This window comes from Schistocerca nitens, chromosome 6 (assembly GCF_023898315.1).
Source record: "Schistocerca nitens isolate TAMUIC-IGC-003100 chromosome 6, iqSchNite1.1, whole genome shotgun sequence".
Lineage (NCBI taxonomy): Eukaryota > Metazoa > Arthropoda > Insecta > Orthoptera > Acrididae > Schistocerca > Schistocerca nitens.
The window spans coordinates 44,381,051-44,404,310 of record NC_064619.1 but is presented as its reverse complement, the minus strand read 5'-3'; the positions used below and the strand labels follow the sequence as shown (position 1 = coordinate 44,404,310).

Sequence of the window (23,260 nt, the reverse complement as noted above, 5' to 3'; positions counted from 1 at the left end):
CAAATATATTCAAAAGTGAATATTTAGTTGTTAAAAACGAAAAGAAAACAGAAGAAATAGAAAGGCACTGAAGGAAACTAAAAAGTCATGTCAAGATACAGAGAAATTATTTAAATATTTTTCACTCTCCATTCCCCTGCATGAGGACTATGTTGCTAGCCACTACTACTTCTTCACACATATTCCCAAAGTGATTCTCTCTGCAATACTGTCTCCACACTATTACTCCTCCACCGGTAATTTTCTCCATTTTGTTTATAACACATGTTTCACTTTTCATGAGAAAAAAACTTTACAATACTAATAATACGAGGATCATTCAGAGCTTCTTGAGAAAGTAACAGAAGTACCTGCTTTTTGTTAAAACTTGCTTCATAATTTTTCAAAAATAATGCCATTTCCATTCTATCCGAACCCTCTAGTAAATGCTCCTCAAGAAGCTTTTTCATCGAGAACATTTCAGCAACTGATGACTGCTAAGCAAACAAAATTTTGAGATGAGAAATCATGTTTGGACCATATCACAGATGTAAGAGAGATGCAGAAATCTCCGAATTTAAGACATTTAGTGGGCAGGTACAATGGTACAAAATCCTGCACAGAGGTGAGTGATGAGCTTCTTTTTTTTTATTCTTTTGAAAAGCTTACAGAGTCTTGCTCTACCATGTCAATCTGTGGTTATTCTCACAGCTTTTGCAAATGTAACTGTGGTGTGTGCCCTTATCAACCATTCCAGGAAATGAAATGTATTTCCTTTGGTAGCAATATTTGGTGGCTACACAGATCAGCTTTTGTCTTAGACAGATTTTCTTTTATCTGCTGTGCCCTAGAAAGAGAATTTCAAAACACAGCTACTCAAGAGAACAAATCCTGCGAACACACTGTCAAATAAAAAAAAAAAAAGCTTCAATTTATTACCACACGAGCTCTTGTTTCTGCTCCATTGTAGCAATCAATGTACAAAAATGGACTCTATGCCCCACCTTCCAATTGCTGCATATTACTGAAATTTGCACGTAAACATCATATTTTATAACTGTTACCATGTCATTCTTTTGAAAGAACAAAGTCATTTCAGAATTTCACAGGAACCCTCTTATCAGCTGTTCGTTCTCTCTCATATATATTGTCATCTCACAGAGGGATAAATGTATTAACAGTTATGGCAAACAATTTCGAAATAATAAACAGTTCACTTACTTTTTTTCCCATCTCTCTCTTTTTCATTTAACTGTCCCTTGTACATTTCAGACACTCAATTTACAAACACTAACTTTTTCAGCAAGCTGCATGCAATAATTCTAACTTGACTTGCAAGATTATTGTTCATCTGTCTCTCCTGAAACCATACAGATCGCTCCTTCTATTGACTTATCCCGTTAAGATTTGTATATTGTATACTATAACCACACTGATCAAGATAAAGATCCCCTTATTTTTGTCAACAGGTTGTTTATGTTATTCATGTTAAGAAGAAGAGAAACTATAATAAACCGTCTAATGGAAATACAATGTATGGTCTTATTACAATGAACATATTGTTTTTTCTTTTCTTGACAGATGAATTTTTGGATGAGGTACAAAGAAATTAATTTGAAGGAACTTTGATCAAAAATGCAGTAGACTGCAAACAATGCAAAGTGTTTCCAGGCTTCCAATCAGCCAGATTTTATTCAAACCAGCTAGGAAGATGACTTTCACTCCCTTTTTAACATTCTATTTTAAACTGCACTGGATCTGATTACACAGGTCTGCAAAAAAATATTTTTTGAAAGTTGTTTGAAATTTGATAACTGAATTTTATGTACTTTTCAGCATCGATTTCAAAAATGCAATACATTTTTTTCTATCATGTCAGGTTTCACCACAAAGAAGGGAGTATTTTTGGGTACAATACGAAAATTTAAGCAATTTATCACATTTTTCCCAACGTTATAAAAATTTTATTTTATTTATAAATCACATTCTAAATTACATTTCCAGTACACTTCCATTTCTCTTTAAGCTCATAAGTCCTTATAATAACACTTTTGCTTTCTGTCGAAGCTTCTTTTATTGCTTTTTTGGCTGTGGACTTGTTGAGGATCATCTCTTTTATCATCCAGCAGCAGTCCGCTATCATGTTGATGTTCCATCTTCCTTGATATGTTCTTTCCATTTCTTTGATGTCTTGCTGGAATCTTTTGCCCAGCTCTTCACTTACATCACCAAGGTTTGCAGGGAAGTAGTCAAGATGTCAGTGGAGGAAATGAACTTTAATGCTCATGTTACAGCCCAGCTTCTTAAAGTTGTCGAGGATGTCTGTGATGATTGTCTTGTAGTTTGGATCTCTTTTGTTTCCTAGGAAACTGGTAACAACTAATTTAAAAGATGTCCATGCTGCCTTTTCTTTTGTTTCCATTTGTCCACAAAGTTGGGATCTGTCATTAGTTTCCTAATGTCTGGTCCGCAAAGATTCCTTCTTTCAGCTTTGCCTCGGATAAACCAGGAAACTATCCACAAAGATATCTGAAACATTCCCCTTCTTTTGGCAGTGCCTTAATAAATTGTTTCATCAGCTCCAGCTTAATGTGAAGTGGTGGAAGTAAAACCTTTTTGGGATCCACAAGGCTTTTCCTCTCAACATTTTTATCCCCTACCTGTAAGGTTTTTCTCAAGGGCATTGAAAGCACTTTTAAAATACCACATAGTGTCTATTTGTAATCTGAATAGCAGAGTTTGCTTAAAACCAGTTCAAGGTTTTCCTAACATTCTTTTAAGTGAACTGAGTGTCCAACTCGTATAGAAGCATACTTATTGCCATTGTGTAGAAGTATTCCTTTAAGGCTTCTTTTTGAAGAATCAATAAAAAGTCTCCACTCATCAGGAGCATATTCTATTTTGAAACATGCCATAAGTCCAGGAACATCACTGCAAACCACCACGTCACCTTCTTGAGAGAAGAAAGATACAAACTCCTTTTCCCTTGATCAATACCTAGAAAAGGATGTACCCGGAGCCAACATATGTTTATCTTTCAATCTAGATCCTAAAACCTCTGCCGATTCTTTAGAAAGGCCTAGGTCTCTAATTAAATTGTTTAGTTCAGGTTGGGAGAATGGAATGGGATCGGTTGTGCCAGGATCGTAGCAATCTCCGTCTTCTTCACTATCACCTTGCTGAGCCAATGGCTCGTGATCATCTATATCATCCAAAGAATCTGGAGGAGAGGGTATTGATACTTCAGGTCCATGAGGAACAGGGCAAATGGCTGATTGAATGTCAGAGTAAGAAATATCCTTTTTGTTTTTCAAATTGAAACCTCGTATGTTGCAAGAACAAAAATAGCAGTCATCACTATAATTTTTGGGCTCCCTCCAAACGAATGGTATTCCAAAAGATAAGGACTGCTTTTTATGTTGAAACCATTACCTCAGTTCTTCAACACACGCTAAATAAACTTTGTGTGGGGCCCAAGGCTTATCCTGATTGCCTAACTTTATGCCAAAAAAGGCGAAATATACGTTTTCAACAAAATCGGAAATGTTTCTTTGTTGCTTTTTAATGGTACAGTTACCACAAATGTAGCAGAAGCAATCTGGCAAGTTTACACATCCTCTGGTAGCCATTGTCCATAAAACAACTTCACAACACAAGAAAACAGTCACTACTTTGAAGCACTAGTAACAGCAACACGTGAACAGCACAGAGTGAAGGGGTACTGTGAACTGAAGGACAATAGCTTAAGCTCACTGCTTGGTGATGGCAGGGGAAGGGGAAGGGGTAGTACGACAGACAAGCACTGACATGAAAATACTGCTGGTTTCTCCTAATTACTCTTTATTTTACGTATATCTAGTATAAAAACGGCTAAATAACAGTTTATGGAAATCCTAACTCACTAGAGTGCTGAAATATCAAAAAATGCTAAAACTAGACAAGCACTTTGTTAAATAACTGTATGTGATGGAATTTTTTCACTATTTTTCCTGAAATCAGCATTGAAAATACTATACAAATCACTTAATAACTTTGAAACAATTTTTATGTCACAGACGTGTGTTATTCATTCATGTCCTAATTCACATTCATTGGATGAGTCAAGTTACATATTAACAGCCAAAATCAGCCACTGCAAGTAATATCTGTAAAGTGTACTAACAACCAATTGCAAGCAATGGTAATCTCCCCACACTAATAATTATGGGAATTACTTCTAAACTGCTTTGTATGAAATTAGAAGTAAAGCAGCTATTTTGAAAAAGCCACTGTTCTTGCTCTTATGCAACTGAACTGCAGTTTTCATCCACTAGTTCATACTGAGCATTTATGTACTTTTATGATTTTGGGTGCCATTCACAGTTGTCTACATACAGAAAAGTTAAAAACATGACAATATGAATGTTAGTATTAACCAGAATTTACTTCAAAGACTCCAAATATTCTGATGAATTACAGAAGGACACACAACATTCACTGGCAGAGAGGAACAGAGTGTGGTGCTGACCAGTCCTTGTAAGCAGGTCTAAGGCTGAAATTCTATCTCTGCAGAAGTTCAGCAGTTATTAGAGATATGTCTCTTGACTAGGGTCAATTAGCCTGGAGATCTGGGCTCTTAGATAAACATATGTTCAAGAACATAAAGAGAAAAGGGCATTGTATTTGACTACACAAAAAGTATGCTTTTCCATGAAAATCAATTCCTTACTTATGAGCCACTTTTCAGACAACCTTCCTTAACTCCACTTTCATTCTACATCTTAGTGGACTAGAAGTCAGTTTTGTGCCTATTAAGGAAGATTACTATTCTATGTGGTGAAAGTTTTAAGGTAGTAGCAGTGAATGCAATGATAATCATCACAAAGTTCTACGATTATATACAGGTGAAACTGGACAACCATTAATTCTCCAGAAACACCTGTGGTTCTTCTCCATCTGAACACTCATGATGAAATGTAACTGTTTCAGATAGAAACAACTGAAATATATGGTATCTTGGATTAGTAAAGTATTCAATACACACATTTTTTATTAATAACCTCTTTTTTCAAATTGGTATTCTAGTATGGTACTGTGGAGTTGGATACCACTTTTGGATGCTCTTCTTTGACATAATTTTTTGTAATTACACAAGTTAAAACTCTTGCAAAAATCAAGTATGAGCTATTACATTGTGTATGTAACATCAATTGGCAAAAATTGTACAAATTTTAGCTTCTTTACTGTATATATGTAGAAAAGCATTAGAGCATTATAGAAGGGTAAAAATTATTGCATTACAATATACACGTGGACAAGTGTTAAAGCACTTTCAGGGAGTAATAGTTATTGTATTAAACATGATGAGAGAAGAAAGACAAGAAAGAAAACATATTTTATGTCAGCAAAAAGAAAATTTAAAAAACTGTAATATAACTGATTTCAGAAAAAAATTTCACCACAAGAAATCTGCTATAAAATTGTTTGTCTATGACAATGTTAATAACTGAATTAACAACAAAGAGTAGGAATATATTCATCGTTAGAAACTTATGAATTTAATTACAACAGTAACTGCAAGTCTCAGTTTTTGTCTGTTTTTTGGCTCACCATTTGGGACTTTGCTTGTGGAGACTGACCGGATTAATGAACTGTACATGTTCGCCTTGCACAATAAATTGAAATTGAGACTAACTTATTGAAACATAACCTGGGCCAATCATCCTGCACCAAGATGAGTATTATTCCTTTTCTTTACAGAAGCCAACTCCATCATTGACATAGGCTGTTAAGATATTGTTTTTGTACTGTTAATTTACCAAGTAAAATTATTTGTAAAATAATTAATTTTTGGATATAATTTGATGGGGTGGGAATGTGTTGCAGGCAATAATGCAGCTATAACAAATTATGGCTGCATGAAAATGCCCTAGTTTGTTATGTTGGGCTACTTACCCGACTGTAAGTTGAAAAGGAGGAGTCATCAAAAATTATTGAGTTCTGGTAAGGAATTACAATTTTTAAACCGATACACGTCATTCTTCAAGAAAACTGATTGATATAATCCATATCTAGGGCATATTCCTCGAAAATAAAAGGCACTCTTTGCAAGTATTGTGTATTGCTCCCAAGGCACTCTTTGCAAGTATTGTGTATTGCTCCCTCCTGTCACTAGGGCTGAAAATAATTCCGGAATTCCACATCATTACAAGCAGAAGCAGGTAAATTACAAAAAAAGGCTGACTAGTTCTAACAGGAGAAACTGCCTCCCAAAGTGCCCTGTGATAAAAGTAGCAACAGCATCGTCCCCTCATAATATTGATTTGCTCAGTTCCATATGGCATTAAGGAGTTGAGAAATGGCCAGCCACCTGTGCAGCAGGTTCAGCTACCACGTCTGAGAGGTGAATTTATACAGAAAAGAGTTCACTTAGATGCAAGTCACTGACTACTTCCAGCAGAGGTTCGTCAGCAAGGACAGTGGTGGAGGATGACCCCATTGCATCATTAAAGTGTATTGCCATACACAGTGGTGAGACATAGCTCTTCTAATTGGGTTTCATTCACCGCCTCCAACATGAACATGACACACACACACACACACACACACACACACACACACACACACACAGCACAGCACACAACAGTCTCCTAACTTAATAGATGTACTTACCTCACAACTCTCATACTTCAGGGTGGAAAGGTGCCTGCAGGTGCAGAGGATAGGAAAAAACCTTCCCAATTAGGCAGCTGAACTTGCCCTTCGGGGTCTCCCATCCATTCTTGCCATGTGACTTTACTTTACTGACTTATTACATGCATTAAAACTCCTTTTATTGGATGTGGTTGTGAGAGTTGTGAAATAAGGCCAGAGAGCTTCTGTATCCACAGCTTCACTGAGATGCAAATAAATGTTCTATAGTGTAACATTATGTGAAATGTGCACTTGACAGAATGGCTGTTGTGACAGGGACAGTTGCAGAGTAGTAACCATCACTCACCCTACTGCTAACCCTGCCCCAGTAAGCACAGAGGGACCAGCCAGTTTAAAATATCTCTCCTGTAGACACGAATGCCAGGGCCTTCCCTAAGCTTTTTTAGCTTCTCTGAACTCATTATGAATCCATATTCATACCACAGCAGCATATAATCCTTTTGTCAGTGCAGTTTTCAACTCCACTTTCCAGTCTACAAGTTGGAGAACCAGTTCAGAGGGTGAGGAACTGGGAATATCTGAGAGTTTACATGGGCAGACTTTAACATGCACACATATTCAACATCTGACTTAACAGGTGACTTACAATTTACTTGGAAAACAATCAATTTTTGACAGAATAAGATAATTGGATAGATAAAAAAATCTATTCAGATTACAATTAGGCAGGCTTTTGGCGACAGTGGCTCCTTCTTCAGGCAGAATTACCTTAAAATTTACTTGTTTTTATTCTGTTTACCAGACATTTCTTTTTTGATTTTGTGCAGGATTCTCCTTCTTGTTTGATGGAGCATGCTTTCAGTTCTTTAATTCTGAGTGGGATTTTTAATTGAGGTACAGAAGTTTTACTAATTATTGAGATCTTTTTATACCTTTGAAAAAAACAATTCTGTTCCTGAACTGTCAGGTGTTCATGTCACTCGATTTTAACAAGTGGACCAGCAAAGAACCACATGTAAATTATGTTGATCTTTTAAACACTTCTGTGTGGATCACGACATGCTGACTTAATGTAAGCATATGTTGTCTGATCTTGACCGATAATTTTCAGTGGATTAAATTTGATAATTACCAATTAAATAATGTGCTTATTTCAAATAAAAAACTGTGCCATGTGAAAAAGTGATTTCTTTCAAGATGCCATACCTTTTTTGAAGCTAAAGAGGTACTGTTCATTTTCTGACAGCGGAAGAAGTAGGAGGAACGGACATTCATCAACGAATGTCACAAGTGTACGGTGAACACTGCAGGTCCCTTGCAAGGGTCAAGGCTTGGCACAAGCATTTCAGGGAAGGACGGGTGTCGTTAGCCGATGATGCACAGTCTCAAACACCACACTGCATTACTGATGACATCATCCAGCTGGTAGATGCACTCATTACCCAGGACCGCCAACTGACAGTGAAAGCCATAGCCACCGTGACTGGATTGAGCATCGGAAGTGTTCACACCATCATGAAGGAATGATACACATGTGCAAAGTGTGTGCCCCACAGTCTTCAACCAGCGCAGGAAGCATGTCGAATGGCCTACTGTCTTACTCATCTGCAGCACCATGCACGGGAAGGGAATGCGTTCCTGGCACGGGTGGTGGCTGGAGATGAGTCATTGTGTCACCACTTTGAACCAGAATCAAAACAACGGAGCCCAGTGGAAGCATCCAGGGTCACCACCACCAAAAAATGCCAAGGCTATCCACATGATTGCAGAAAAGGTTATGCTGATGTTCTTCTGTGGCCAAGATGGCATCCTCCTGGTTCACTTCCTGCAGCACGGGACAACAGTGAATGCCCAGTGTTACTCACAAACCTTGACTACCCTTCGCCAAGTGATCAAATCAAAACTACCAGGCTATCTCACCCGTGGGGTCATTCTGCTCCACTACAATGCAAAGCCTCATACGGCCAACACAGTCATGGCACTCCTGCAGAAATTCAAATGGGAGGTTCTTGACCCCCTCCATACAGTCTGGACCTCTCTCCCTGTGATTACGCCATTTTTTGTCCCCTTAAAAAGGCTCTGAGGGGCAAATGATTCACCTCAGATGACCACGTCTAGCTGTATGTGCGGAACTGGTTAACACTGCAGCAGACAGCTATTCACCGCCTAGTGTCACAGTGGGACAAGTGTCTCAACAGCCAGGGTCAATACTTCTAACATACAGGTACTGATTTCTGCAATTATGCCATCGGCTCATTTATTTTTGAATGCCCCTTATACAAACAGGTACCTATAAAGTGTTAAATTTCAAAGTTCCACAGCAATATTCTGCTTCTAATTAGAGATGGAAAGATGAAGCACAGCAACACAAGTAAAATTTTCATTACAGCTCATAAGTAGCTCCTATTTCATTACATCCATCTGACGTCTGTTACACCATCAACACCACTTTTTAGCACTTGGGTGAGTAACAATCGCATCCAATTTCCAAGTCTGACACTCAAGTGCAATGACTAGGCCGCAGCAGCTTGTGACTAGACCGATTTTTGTGTTGAACTGGATTCATAGCAAACAGCAATGTTCACAGTTTCAAGCTTTTACAGTATATTTAAAAAAGTGGTCCTGTTTATCTCCTTTATGACCTTAACATGTATTACTGCTGCGTATAAATGCAGCACTATTAAAATACCTAACACTAAATTACCTAATTCCGTTTACACAAAATATGCATAACAACTAAAGTTGTGGTTTTAGCAATATAGGGGCATGTTTCATCATGTAATTTACATAATGTACTGAGCAACAAATTACTGTTATCTGGAAAACTATCCAAGTATGTTTATTTATATCTCAAGAGGAATACTGATTGAAATTATTTGTCTCCCTTCTAGGAAGGAACTGAATGAAATACCAGTACCCACATTTGCTATCTTTTACGTAGATGGTGTAACTTCTATAGCTGTCAATGTGAGTAGCTTATCACTAGTTGTACTGGGTTATTAGTATACTTTACAGAAGAAGCCTGTAGTGGCCGCTTCCACCAGTTAATGTACAGCTTGACTAATTCAACATCCATCAACAATGGGATTGATGGAATATCATGTGGGAATGAATGAAATTACTGAATCATTCAAAGATACAGATGTGGCAATCAACAACAATTCAGAATAATAATATATCTTTCATACATGTGTAACAGCCATGTAAAAGCGTGACAAACTCTACATACGACAGTCTGTAAGTACTGGAAAATGTTGTTCAATACTGAATGAGTTGTGTGGTTTTGATCTTCAAAGTCATTTGAAAAATTCTGCTTTCAAACACATATTCAAAATAAAATTTGTTAAATGATAATTCATTTCTGTGTGAGATGTTTTGACACGTAGCTGCTTCACATACGTGTCCAGAGAGCACTGTAAAGTTTCCTAATCAACTCTTGAGCACAATATGTAAGAAGAAGCTCTGCCCCCTACTTCTGAGTAATGAAGTATTTCAAATTCAGCCTTCACTTGTTTCCAACATAGCATAAAAAATTTTTATCTTCTTTTTGTGAAGTACATCTGACGGATCAAACAGGGTCATTGGATGATTTTATAGACAAACCCCCCCCCCCCCTTGCCACATGAGCAGCAGTGGCAGAACATTTTTGGGGGAGGGGTGGGGGGCTTGGAGAATATTTCACATAATTTTCTTTGTCATGTTACAGTTTAAGGTGATGGTTTCAATTCTGCAGCTACAGGCAGGGAGACTCAAGGAGTAAAGGGAGAAGGGGGTAGTAGAGACAAGGAATCATGTGAAATAGTTCTAAATGGCTTAACAAAAAATTACCTTGAGCAGTCAATCATAGAACTAACTTGTGAAGTTAACAGTTTAGATCTCCTGGTGACAAATAGCCCTGAGCTTTTTGACCCAGTGCAGAACAGGGCATCAGTGATCATAACACTGTTACAGCACCATTGAATAAGGCTGTAAATAGGAAAATAAGGGATACAGGAAGATGATTCTGCTTAACACTTTCGCTGCGGCATTGGTGCAGGCGCGCAACTCTCCAGTGCGGCCCGGCAACGTGCGAGTGCGGGCTGGTAACACACTGAAACGGCAGGTAACCGCTCGGAGCTGACGCTCCTAAGCACACCTGAGCTACAGGCTGACGTCAAGACCTTGTAAGATCTGTAGGATCATGTTCTATACTAACTTAATGATGACATCTTAGACGCGTTACTTCAATTAAGCTTCGACTGTATTGTGGTCATGTTTTAAAGTCTGTTTGCTGTCTGACACCTACAGGGGTCACAGGCGTCATTCAAATGTTCTTGATTTGTTGATAATGTAACAAAAAATACAATTCAAACAAGCAACAAATTCACTGCATTCAGGAAAAATTTGGATTCCAAAACGCATATTCTTAAAAAGGAAAAAGGTAACTGGATTCATTTGAAATTATATTTACTTCAAATGCGCATTTTTAAGATTTACTCAGATAGAGATCGTCAATTTAGTGGCATGTCTGCTCCTGGTATGAGAGAATTAGCCGTCTACATTTTTGATAGATACCCAGGGGACGCCTGGCTCTTTTTCGTCGATTTCCACACAATCGTCATGGTCCCCATCGTCGTCAGATTTGGAACAGTCACGAAACAGATTCGAAAGCTGTGCTTCCACACTATCATCACTCTGCAATTCTTCTCCAGCCTCTAAATGATGATCTCCATGGTATGCCTCGTCCTCACTACACAGAAAATCACTGTCGTCTAGTACACTAAGTAGCTGTTCCTATGTGAATTTAACACTTTTCCTACTCCTTTTCACACTGGAAGGTCCAGGTATCAGTTCATTAGCCGACATTACGAAAAATATATGTTCGATAACTGACCACACAAAACAAAAGTTCACACGCTTTGATGCTAGCTTAGACGCTGCAACTCGACTGAGTAATCCGACAGTGAGCGCGGACGCTTGTAAGCATCAGCCGCACTGGCTCATGGCTTGTTTTGACGCTTATAAGCGTCAGCCGCAGCGAAAGCGTTAAGCAAGAGCTGCTACAGGAAATGGATTTGAGATTGCCTTAGTTGCCAACATGAAAATTTTATCTCCAGCACTGACAATGTGGAGCAGCAATGGACAAAGTTAAAGCATATTGTGCAACACACTTTAGACAGGTATGTGCTGAGCAAAGTTGTGAGGGATGGGAAAGACCCACCACAGTTCAACACCTGGGTTAGAAAACTGCTATGAAAGCAAAAAGAGCTTCACTGCAAATTTAAAAGTGCCAAGGCCTTACAGACAAACAAAAACCAAATGAATTCCAAATTATCATTGTGTGAAAAGTTCAACAAATCTGAAAGTAAAATTCTATCTACTGACTTGATAGAAAATCCCAAAAAGTTTTAGTCTTCTGTTAAAAACGGTAAATGGATCAGAGCAATTCTGTCCAGATGCACTGTGACCATAATGGCACTGAAATGGAGGATGACAAAGAGAAGGCCAAAATACCAATCATCTTTTTCAGAACTGTTTCACTGAGGAAGATCGCACAGTAGTTTCTCCACTAAATTGTCACACAAAAGTTAGAATGACAGATATATGAAAAAAGAAATAATCGGATTGAAAATCAAATGAAATCACTCAATGGAGGAAAGGCCGCTAGACCTGATGGGGTACCAATACAATAACATGTAAAATATACAAATGAACTCGCTCTTCTTCTAGAAGATGTCACATTAAATGCCTTTCAGCCGTCCATTTTTCTGAAGACCTCTGCAGGAATTTACATGGATTCTGAAAATGACTGCATGAAACCCAGCTCAGATGCATTTGATACAGTTCCCCACTGCTACCTTAAGAACAAAATACACGTGTGTGGAGTATCAGACCAGCTACATGAATGGACAGAAGAACTTCTAGCAAGGCAGTCATTCTCAACGGAAAGATATCTTAAGACATAAAAGGAATTTCAGGCATATCCCAAGGGATAATTACTTTTCACAATATACAGGGTGATTCAAAAAGAATACCACAACTTTAGGAATTTAAAACTCTGCAACGACAAAAGGCAGAGCTAAGCACTATCTGTCGGTGAATTAAGGGAGCTATAAAGTTTCATTTAGTTGTACATTTGTTCGCTTGAGGTGCTGTTGACTAGGCGTCAGCGTCAGTTGATGCTAAGATGGCGACCGCTCAACAGAAAGCTTTTTGTGTTATTGAGTACGGCAAAAGTTGTTCAGCGTGCATTTCGAACGAAGTATGGTGTTAAACCTCCTGATAGGTGGTGTATTAAACGTTGGTATAAACAGTTTACAGAGAATGGGCGTTTGTGCAAAGGGAAAAGTTCTGGACGGCCAAGAACGAGTGATGAAAATGTAGCACGCATCCAGCAAGCATTTGTTCGCAGCCCAGGAAAATCGACTCGCAGAGCTAGCAGAGAGCTGCAAATTCCACAATCAACTGTATGGAGAGTCCTACGAAAAAGGTGAGTTATGAAACCTTATCGTCTGAAATTGGTTCAAGCACTGTCTGCAGCTGATAAGATTAAAAGAATCGATTTCTGTGATTTTATCCTTGCTCAAATGGAAACAGATGAATCTTTCATTTCAAAGATTGTGTTTAGTGATGAAGCAACTTTCCACACTAACGGGAAAGTCAACCGTCACAATGTCTGTATATGGGGCACTGAGAATCCGCGGGAAACAACTCAGTATGAACGTGACTCGCCTAAGGTGAACGTTTTCTGTGCCATTTCAGCCAATAAAGTTTTTGGTCCCTTTTTCTTCGAAGGCGCTACTGTAACTGGACTACAGTATCTGGAGATGTTAGAGAATTGGCTGTTCCCTCAGCTCGAACAAGAAGCACAACAATTCATATTTCAGCAGGATGGAGTGCCACCACATTGGCACTTATCTGTCCGTAACTACCTGAACGTCAACTACCCAAGGCGATGGATCGACTGCCAGGCAGCCCGTGACAGAGCACTTCATCACTGGCCTCCAAGAAGCCCTGATCTTACCCCCTGCGATTTTTTCTTATGGGGGTATGTTAAGGATATGGTGTTTCGGCCACCTCTCCCAGCCACCATTGATGATTTGAAACGAGAAATAACAGCAGCTATCCAAACTGTTACGCCTGATATGCTACAGAGAGTGTGGAACGAGTTGGAGTATCGGGTTGATATTGCTCGAGTGTCTGGAGGGGGCCATATTGAACATCTCTGAACTTGTTTTTGAGTGAAAAAAAAACCTTTTTAAATACTCTTTGTAATGATGTATAACAGAAGGTTATATTATGTTTCTTTCATTAAATACACATTTTTAAAGTTGTGGTATTCTTTTTGAATCACCCTGTATATAAATGACCTAGTGGATAATGTCGGAAGTTCCATGAGGCTCTTCACAGGTTACACTTTCGTATACGAAGAAATCACAACACCACAAAATTGTAGCAAAATGCAGGAAGACCAACAAGGGATCAACACTTGGTGCAATGGTTGTCAACTGATCCTCAACATAAATAAATGTGACATATTGCACATAGATAGACAGAAAGATCCATTAATGTATGATTACACAATAGCAGAACAATAACAGAAAGCAGTTGCACCTATATAATATTTAGGAGTATGTGTGTGGAGTGTTTTAAAGAGGGACAATTACATAAAACTAATCACAAGTAATACAGATATTCATTGATGGAATTCTCAGGAAATGTAGTCTACTCACAAAGGAGGTAACTTACAAATCTCTCATTTGACAATACTTGAATATTCCTCATCAGTCTGGGACCTGTACGAGGTAGGATTGATATGGGAAATAGAGAAGATCCAAAGAAGAGAAGCACATTTTGTAATAGCTTCATTAGTAAGTGCAAAAGCATCATGGAGATGCTCTGACAACTCCAGTGGCAGCTGCTGCAAGAGAAGTGTTCTGCATCAAGTTGCAGTTTACTATTACAATTCCAAGAGCTCATGTTCCTATAAGAGTCAACCAATATAATGCTTCCTCTTACGTTCATCTTGCAAAAAGGCAATGGAGATAAAATTAGACAGACTTGAGCCCACAAGGAAGCTTACCAGCAATTGTTCTTCCTGTGAACCATACACAGATGGAAAAAAAGGGGAAGTGAGACTGGTACACCAAATACCTTTTACCACATACCATAAGGTGATTTGTGGAGTATAGATGTACATGTAGATGACACAAATTTGAGTTACAAGTTATTTACTGGATAAAAATATTTTCAAATTTGGAATGTGTAATAATATGAGAGCTTGTACACAGAAGTCTGGAATCTCAAAATGAATCTTCAAACAGTCAGTCAATTCACAAAGTGATCATCCTTCACTTGTTTTCTATGTCCATAAAATTTGTTATCTTCATTTTGTAAAGTACGTCTGATTCAAATTTAATTTGCAAGTTTTTACAGGATGAACATATTTTCACTATTTGGAATAATGGTATGAGAGCTCATACGCACAACATTCTGGGACCTCAAGATGATTCTGCAGCACTGTTAATCGGTTTGTAAAGTGGTCATATTTGTGATTTTAAAATAATCTGTGACTCAATTGGTCACACCACCTTGTTTAATGTGCTGTATGAATATAGTGTCAATTGAAAAACAACCAAATTAACCCAACATACTTTAATAAATACAACCTCTATGGCAAAACACATAGGAAAAAATCTCTGAATCTTTTGAAATAAAAATAGCAGTGTAGTAAAGTGATGGGTTACATGTACTTCTTTTCAGCACGTTTGATAAGATCAAAAAAACAAGATAAAAAGAAATACCTGGAATACACATAGGGGCATGAGGTAAAATAAGAAGTATCACATGCCTCACCTCATCTGATGACCTTGCAATCATCACTAGGACTATCACAGTAACCAGTCATGCCCTGTAAACATTTTGTGTTGCTCTTGTCGAAACTGAGCTTCAAATCAAAATACACAGAACTGGGGGTGCCTTGTAATGAGATATGACTTTATTACTCATATTAAACACTTCAAGTATTTATCAGGACAGTCTCAATGACAGAGAGACCAATGAAAACTGTGCAGAAAAATTATGTAGTACCTCCACAAATAACTGGAACTTCTACAGTAAGAAACTCCTTCCCACTGAAGCTAACCTTCACTACTGCTTAACAGGAACCCATTCTCCCAGAATTGCTCTACACTGTTAGAAAAATCATCTTCAGTCATCAATGTCAGTAGCATTGAGAAACTGAAACAATAAATACCGAGGAAACATTAATTCTCACTTCCAAACTGACAGAAAGGAAGGTGAAATTCAGATAGCAAGGGGCATGCCTTTTTGGTCTCTTTTACTCCTAAAGTATTTACATTCTACATGAACTTTCATTATAGCTAATGTTCCTACGTGTTCTTTAAGGGGCCAAACAAAATAATAACAACAAATTAAAATAAGAGCACTCTCAAAAAGTGTTAACTATGAGAATATAACTGTCAGTGAATTTTGTTTCCATTCCTTTGTGTAATACTTTTTGTAGAAGAGAAAGAAAATCAAAATGCATCACAGGGAATGCTATGGTCCTATACTGAGAACATCTATACAAATAAGAATGAGAAATAATAAAGATCTCATCATTAACAATTTCAAGCCACAACACAATTATTTTTCTTTGTGGCATCTTTGTCACCATTTGTATCTTTCCTCGAATCATTTTCTGTGCTTCACATGGCTACAAATTCATAGCAACATTTTTTATGATTCTAATGTTAACAGAAAACTACTTTTACAGAAAACACTGAAAGGAAAAACAAACTTCACAATAGCACACACCTTAGAAAAATCGACCTCTTTACCAGGAACGACATCACCAATTAAACCAGATCCCATCATAGCAACTTGGCCAGGGAGAATCCAAAACGAGGGGATGGCTGCGAAATCTTCATGTAGTTCATACAGGTATTTGAGGTCACTCGGGTCAGTAACTGTTGCACCAACTGTAAACAGATGTCACTGTTGTAGCAACACTAATAAGTCGGATTATAAATTGTCACTACCAAATCTTAGATGCATTAAACTGCAACAGCAATGACAGTCTCTCTGCAACAATACTGTAATATTGAAAAAACTTACTTCCAAGGGCATAAAGGATGAGGTCCCTGTTTGTGTACGAGTACTGACCAGACACTGATTTCTGTAAAATTGTAAAAAATAGGACTTTATTAACAGCAAACTGACAGCCACCAACTACTCTGAATAAGTATAAATATGAAAAAATATTTCAAGCTATGAACATTTAGGCACTCAAAATGAAACACAATAAGTTCATAAAGACACAAAAATAAAGGAAAGTACAGGATGTTATAACAATAGTATGATGAAAAAGATAGATTGCTCCATCTTCTCTATATGATGAGTAGCAATCTATCGTTTTCACAATACTGTCGTAAAAGGACAAGAGCATTTTCTTCATTCTTACCTGTCCAGTGGGCACTGCTCCACCTGCTTTCATTTCCTCCAAGGCTGTCATTAACGAGCCTGATGCTTCCTGCAACATTAGCAATTGATGGTATGACTTATTCTACCACACAACGATCAATCAAAACATAATGAATTTTTCACTGTGCAGGCAGGTGTATGCTCTTGTTTAACTTCCTGACAGTTTAAGTCTGCATGCCAAACTGGGACTCTAAATTCTGTGATGATATTTGAAAGTTATATTCTCTTCCCACTAACTGATGTAATTTACAGACTGCTTTCTCTAGCTCATCATCACTTTCTTCCAAAATGGTAACATCATCTGCGCACATAAGAATATGAATGTACTCATTTCTATTAATCAGTAACCTGGATTAATTTCAGGCCCCAGTTTTTTGTCAAATCATTTTTATATACATTAAATAAGATTGGTGACAGGCTACACTCTTGTTTAAGTTCCTTATTGGTAGTGATTTCTTCAGTTTTTGTTATTACCAACTTTTATTATTATTTGTGTCCATGTATAAGCTTGTTATAGCTTTAATAAGATATCTAGGACATCCAGCTTTAATCATTATGTCCTGTTCACAGGGTCAAAAGCTGTTTTGAAGTCAATAAAAGTGACATGTCTCTCTACACTGAATTCTCATAATTTCTCTAAAATTCTTTTTATGGTAAATATATTATCACTGTGTGAACAGCCTTTACTTTCTCTAAATCTACAAATGTTATCAATGTAGATTATTCTTTCTCCAACCTATCTTCTAACTCACAGCATCAGCATTAACATGCGTCTCTACATCTCTCCAAGAAACCAAACTGATCTTCCCCCAGCTTGACTTAACAACTGCTCATCTTTCCCTAGATATCTAATGTTAGTTTTTTACAACAGTGATTTATTAAACTGATGGTTCAGTAATACCTGTCAGTACCTAACTTCTTTAGTACTGGAATTCTTCAAGTCTTGAGATTATTTCACCTGTCACATATATTGTACATACCAGGTGGAGGACCACAACAACAACAACAACAACAACCAGGTGCAACAGTCCTGTCATGCTATGTTTTCCCAAGCTTCACAGCAATTATACAGAAATGTTGTCTATCCTGTGTGGCATATTATCTTGTGTTACTGGAAGATATCGACTAGGCCAATTTTTTGCCAAGTTCTTCCCCTGCTGCCTTCACTATTTCATACGTCAAAGCTGACTATTCTCCTTCTCTTCTATTCCTTTCTCTTTTCCAGGTAGCATAGCCTAATATACTCTTTGAAACTTTCAACAATCTCTGGTTGCTTCAGGTATCAAGGTCCCACCTCCTTAATTTCTTATGTAGTTGGGCTTGTTTGGTCAACGTTACTGTTTAATCAGTCAAAGTAAAGTGCACAAATGGAGGATAGAGTTTGCTCTGTCTGACCATCCTCATTTAGATTGTCCGTGGTTTTCCTAAATAATTTCAGGCAAATGCCAAGGAGGGTTCCTTCATCAAGACCATTATTGCCAACCACCCGACCTATCCTCATAAAGGCACACTTACATATTTTGTGCGTATATATATTTTCAGTTATTTATTTTCATTTTATTATTATGAGAAATCCTTTATCATTGTGATAAGACCCCTGGGCGAATAAATAAATACAATAAAATAAATGTTCCCCTTGGCCTTCAGCCACTGCACGAGTTACTTCAGACCACAACTATCAACATTTTTTTCAGCCAGGAACACTTATGCGCGAGTGTCCTACCATAGTGAAGTATCAAGGTCCTACTATAATATGCTTGAAACGCTCAACTTTTATTTAATGCAAAAAAAATATTAAATATCACATCTTAAAAGTGTACATGCAAAAGACTCATAAGTTAAATAATGGATAAATTAATGGTAACTAACAGTTTCAACAGCCATGCCAATAAATATATCTAGTACAAAAAATCACCTAAGAAATACACATCAAAATACTCTTAAAGTTTTGCCACAAAATTAAGTTTTAGGCTGACCTGGATAGATTCAAGGCGCTCAGCTCCGGACATGTCTATAACTTCAGGCCACTTGTCACGCACTGTTTCCAAAATCACATCATCGGTGAGCTTTTGTCGAAGGATGACTCCCTTGCCTCTTACTAAGTGACCTATGAATGAAAATAATTTCAAAAAGCTATTCTCAAAGAATCCTAAAAAAAGAATTTTTAGAATGTTGATAATTGTTTTGGACTTCCTGGTTGATTAAAGCTGTGTGCCAGACTGGGACTCATCAAATACAAAACCTCAGCTTTGACAGACAACACTATAATTGACTGAGCTGTCCAGGAATGAATTGCGGCCCACCCTCACAGTTCCAAATCTGCCAGTACTATTCTCCTACATTTCAAAATTCATTCTGAAAGATAACTGTTACTGACAAGTCTTTGAAAAGTTAAACATGCAACAAATTTAAACAAACACGGTATCCCCTGGACATCTACAACTGTTTACATACAAATACAAATTAAATGTTATCAACAGTAAGCAACTTCCTACGATGATTCACAATATAATATGGTTAAACACTGCAGAGCAGCACTTGGGAGTGCCAGGTTTGATACTAACCCCTGCTTTGAATTTAAGCAGAAATTAAATGCGTGGCTGACAACAGATTTCTGGTAAAAAGTTACTCTCATTCCATTGGCAGCTTTTCACATACAGGCAAAGGGATATATAGAGGATTGAGAGATTCTCTTGCTGTTAAAGGTTGGAAACTGTCGCAAAGATGGACGAATCAGAAAGAACTGACAGCATGCGGATGCTTTGGGCACACTTTCTCTGATGACAAATGGCTTTTTTGAAAGTTATTGAGATAATATTGTCCCCTGATCTCCAGACACTACTCATAAGGATGAGGGAAAAGATAATTAACATGTTACAAACTGATGAGGATGGTGTTAGAATTTATGGGACAGCTGGAAAATCTAAAGAGAAAGATAGACACTCCAAATGAAACTTAGTAGGAACTAGGGAATTAGAATGGAAAGAGGGCTGAAATATATGGTCTCGCAACTGTGTGGTAACGAATACTGTTAAATAATGGTGTAATGTGTTTCTCTAAACAGAATGTGATCAACAGAATGTGTTAATATGGGCAACATAATCAACAAATTATTCTTGCCAGTTTTTATATTAAACCAATACTACCCACCACAGACGCCAACTCCTTGGGGCCTGAGGGGGCCCGAGCCCCCTCAAAAATTTGTTTGGAGGGGGTGGACCCCCCCTCCCCACCCCAATAATTTACGAAAATTATTAGTTATATTATACTTTGTAAAATCATAAAACTATGTTGGAATTTTTTTTATTTTCCTTGTTTGATAATAGTTACATTTTAAAATACATTCAGTAATGAGTTAAAACAAATAATTATTATGGTAGTAAGCAGGTTAACTGAAAACGAGCAGTGTGAATCATGATAGTGTTACGGTGCTGATGGCACACTTAGAATTTGTCTCGGTGCTCGAACCTTCGGGTAAAGTATGGCACCGGCTGGAGCAGAAGCACCTGGAACCCTCCACCTCAGGTCGCCTTTACACTTCAAAACATTACGACGCCGTGGCTATATAAAGTCCACCCTGCTGTCGCAGTCATTCAGTGTGGATAGTTTCATTCAGTGCAAGCTGCATACAAGTTTAGTATTCTGACTTTAGTACCGAGTGGACTATTTTATATGACTATATTTTATTTGTTTACTTTAGTCTCTTAATGTACTGTGAATTAAGTTTGCAATGAATAAACTTGTTACCAAAAAGGCGCGCTTGGAAGTTAATGATATTGCAACTCAACCACCAACTATTATTGTGTCATCAATTGCTTCGTGTCTTCAGACACGAACCGTTCACAGCCAAAGTCTGGACAATCTGGTAAGGAAAGATCATTTCAGACGTCTTGGTTGATCAAATATACATGGCTAGAATATGAAGCATCTACTGAAAAAAATTTTGCAAAACATGCAAAGAGGCAGGTGCTAAAATCTATTACAATTTTCTTCAAAAAAAGGAAGATGCATTTACTTCTGTAGGGTTTTCTAACTGGAAAAAGGCTTTGGAAAAATTCTGTCTCCATGAAAATACGTTTACGCATAAAGAAGGTGTTCTGAAGCTAAATTCTATCACTAACCGAAGTGTGGCCTCCCAATTGAATGAACAGTTAGACAGTGATATAAAGAAAGCCCATTTAGCTTGAGACAATTTTTACTACTGTGCAATTTCTATGCCGACAACGACTAGCAATTAGAGGGCATAAAGATGTAAACTCAAATTTTTTTCAAATGCTGGAACTCCGAAAGGATGACATACCTGAGTTTAAGAATTGGTTAGGGCATTCAGGGTATAAGTGGACTTCCCACAATATTCAAAATAAGATCATTGATCTACTAGGAAAGTCTGTGTTGAGAAAGGGATTGGCTTCAATCAAGAAGACTGAACATTTTTCTATTATGGTTGACGAAACACGTGATTCTTTGAGTCACGAACAAGAGTCATTTTGTATTTGTACTGTCAATGATTCCTTAATCATCAACGAAGACTTTACTGGCTTATACGAGATCCCCAACATTGAATGATAAACTCTGTTTAGTATTTTAAAAGACATTTTTGCACATCTTGATTTGTCAATGGATAATTTAAGAGGACAGTGCTATGATGGTGCCTCGAATATGAGAGGTAAGTTCAAAGGACTAAAGAAGTTAGTTTTGGATATACAACCAAAAGCACGTTATGTGCACTGCACTGCTCACAGTTTAGACTTGGCAGTTGTAGACAGTCTCTGCCATCTTACGTCTATGAGGGATATTATGGCTTTAGCCAAGGACTTGATAAACACCGTAAGGGAATCCAACAAAAGGATGGGACTTTTCAGAAGCATATGCTGTGAGAGTGCCAACAACCAAGCTGGTCTACGACCTCTTTGCCCGACTCGATGGACTATGTGAGCTTCTAGTATCTTGAGAATATTGAAGAACTTTGAAGAACTTCTAGAGTTTTTTGAAACATTTTCTGCAGAGGACAAAACAGAGGCAGGTTAAAAATGTGCAGGCTACCTTGAGTCACTGTTACAATTCAAGACTTATTTCTTTTTATGCCTTTATTGCCATGCAAGGAACCCAGCAGAGTATGTCAATGAAAAAAATCAATGTCCTTATCGAAGTGTTGCTGATCTGGAAAAAAATATATGAGGGCTTGAGTTGTATACTGAATGGAAGGCGTGATAGTTTTGAACACTTATGGGCATTGTGTTTAAAAGAAAAACCTTCACAAATTGACAATCCTTCGCTTCCACGGAATCGAAGTATACCAAAGAAGTACGAAAACAACGAAGCCAGCTCACGGCACACTTTCAAAACCCCAAAGGAATACTACAAAGCTATTTACATTAGAGTTTGTGAAATGGTGCAATCTTGCATTGCTGTGAGGTTTGCTTCAACTGGACTCACACAGGTCATTGCGGTTGAACAAGAGTGCTTGCTTTTAGTAAACAGAGGTGAAACAAATTTGGAAAAATCAACTGAGTTTTTCAAAAATGACCTAGACATTGAGACACTTCGCTTACACTTGAATATGTTAGCTGATATCGCTAATACAGAACAACTGGTCTTAAAAAACATGCGTGATGTAAGAAAGTACATTACACAAGAGCCTACAGTTGGAGAAATGTTATGTGAAGTAGTGAAGAGCATTAAGCTTCTCCAAGTAGTTACAAACACGACAGCAATAGCAGAACGGTCATTTAGCACCCTTAAACATCTGAAGTCATATCTCCAATCAATAATGGAACAGAAGCGACTTAACTTGGCTGTTCTTCATGCCCATCAAGATGTTTTGGATGAATCGGATATCCGACCAGTCATGAACAACTTCATATTCAGTAATCCAGTCAGACGGTCGACATTTGCACCTTTCTAAAGACACCTGATAATGGCATTTTGAGCAATATCAAAAATCTTTATGAAATAGAGAATTAAATACATAAATAATGTTAAATTTTCAGTTTCAAAATACTAGTACTAGTTTAGTACTGTATTACTATATTACTATAGTACTGTATTAGTTATTTTCAAATACTTAAATATTTTTAGGGTGTAAAATCCAATTAAAACCCGCTATTTACATACTTTTGACTGAAAGTATTAGGCATACTGTATTAACTTTATTAACTGCATTAAAGCTTAATTTTGAGATATT

At 37.5% G+C, this 23,260-nt stretch overlaps 1 protein-coding gene across 5 annotated transcripts in view; it reads right to left on the bottom strand.

The window, feature by feature from the left end:
* Positions 1 to 23,260, bottom strand: part of LOC126263669 (peroxisomal multifunctional enzyme type 2) — a 533,675-nt gene that overhangs the window by 45,667 nt on the left and 464,748 nt on the right. For all 5 annotated transcript variants that reach the window (XM_049960781.1, XM_049960779.1, XM_049960778.1 and 2 more), the window contains exons 8-11: positions 19,053 to 19,183; positions 17,057 to 17,125; positions 16,711 to 16,771; positions 16,411 to 16,574 (exon numbers count right to left, since the gene is read on the bottom strand). In XM_049960781.1, the coding sequence (XP_049816738.1) occupies positions 16,411 to 16,574; positions 16,711 to 16,771; positions 17,057 to 17,125; positions 19,053 to 19,183 (425 nt within the window). The remainder of the gene's footprint in view (positions 1 to 16,410; positions 16,575 to 16,710; positions 16,772 to 17,056; positions 17,126 to 19,052; positions 19,184 to 23,260) is intronic.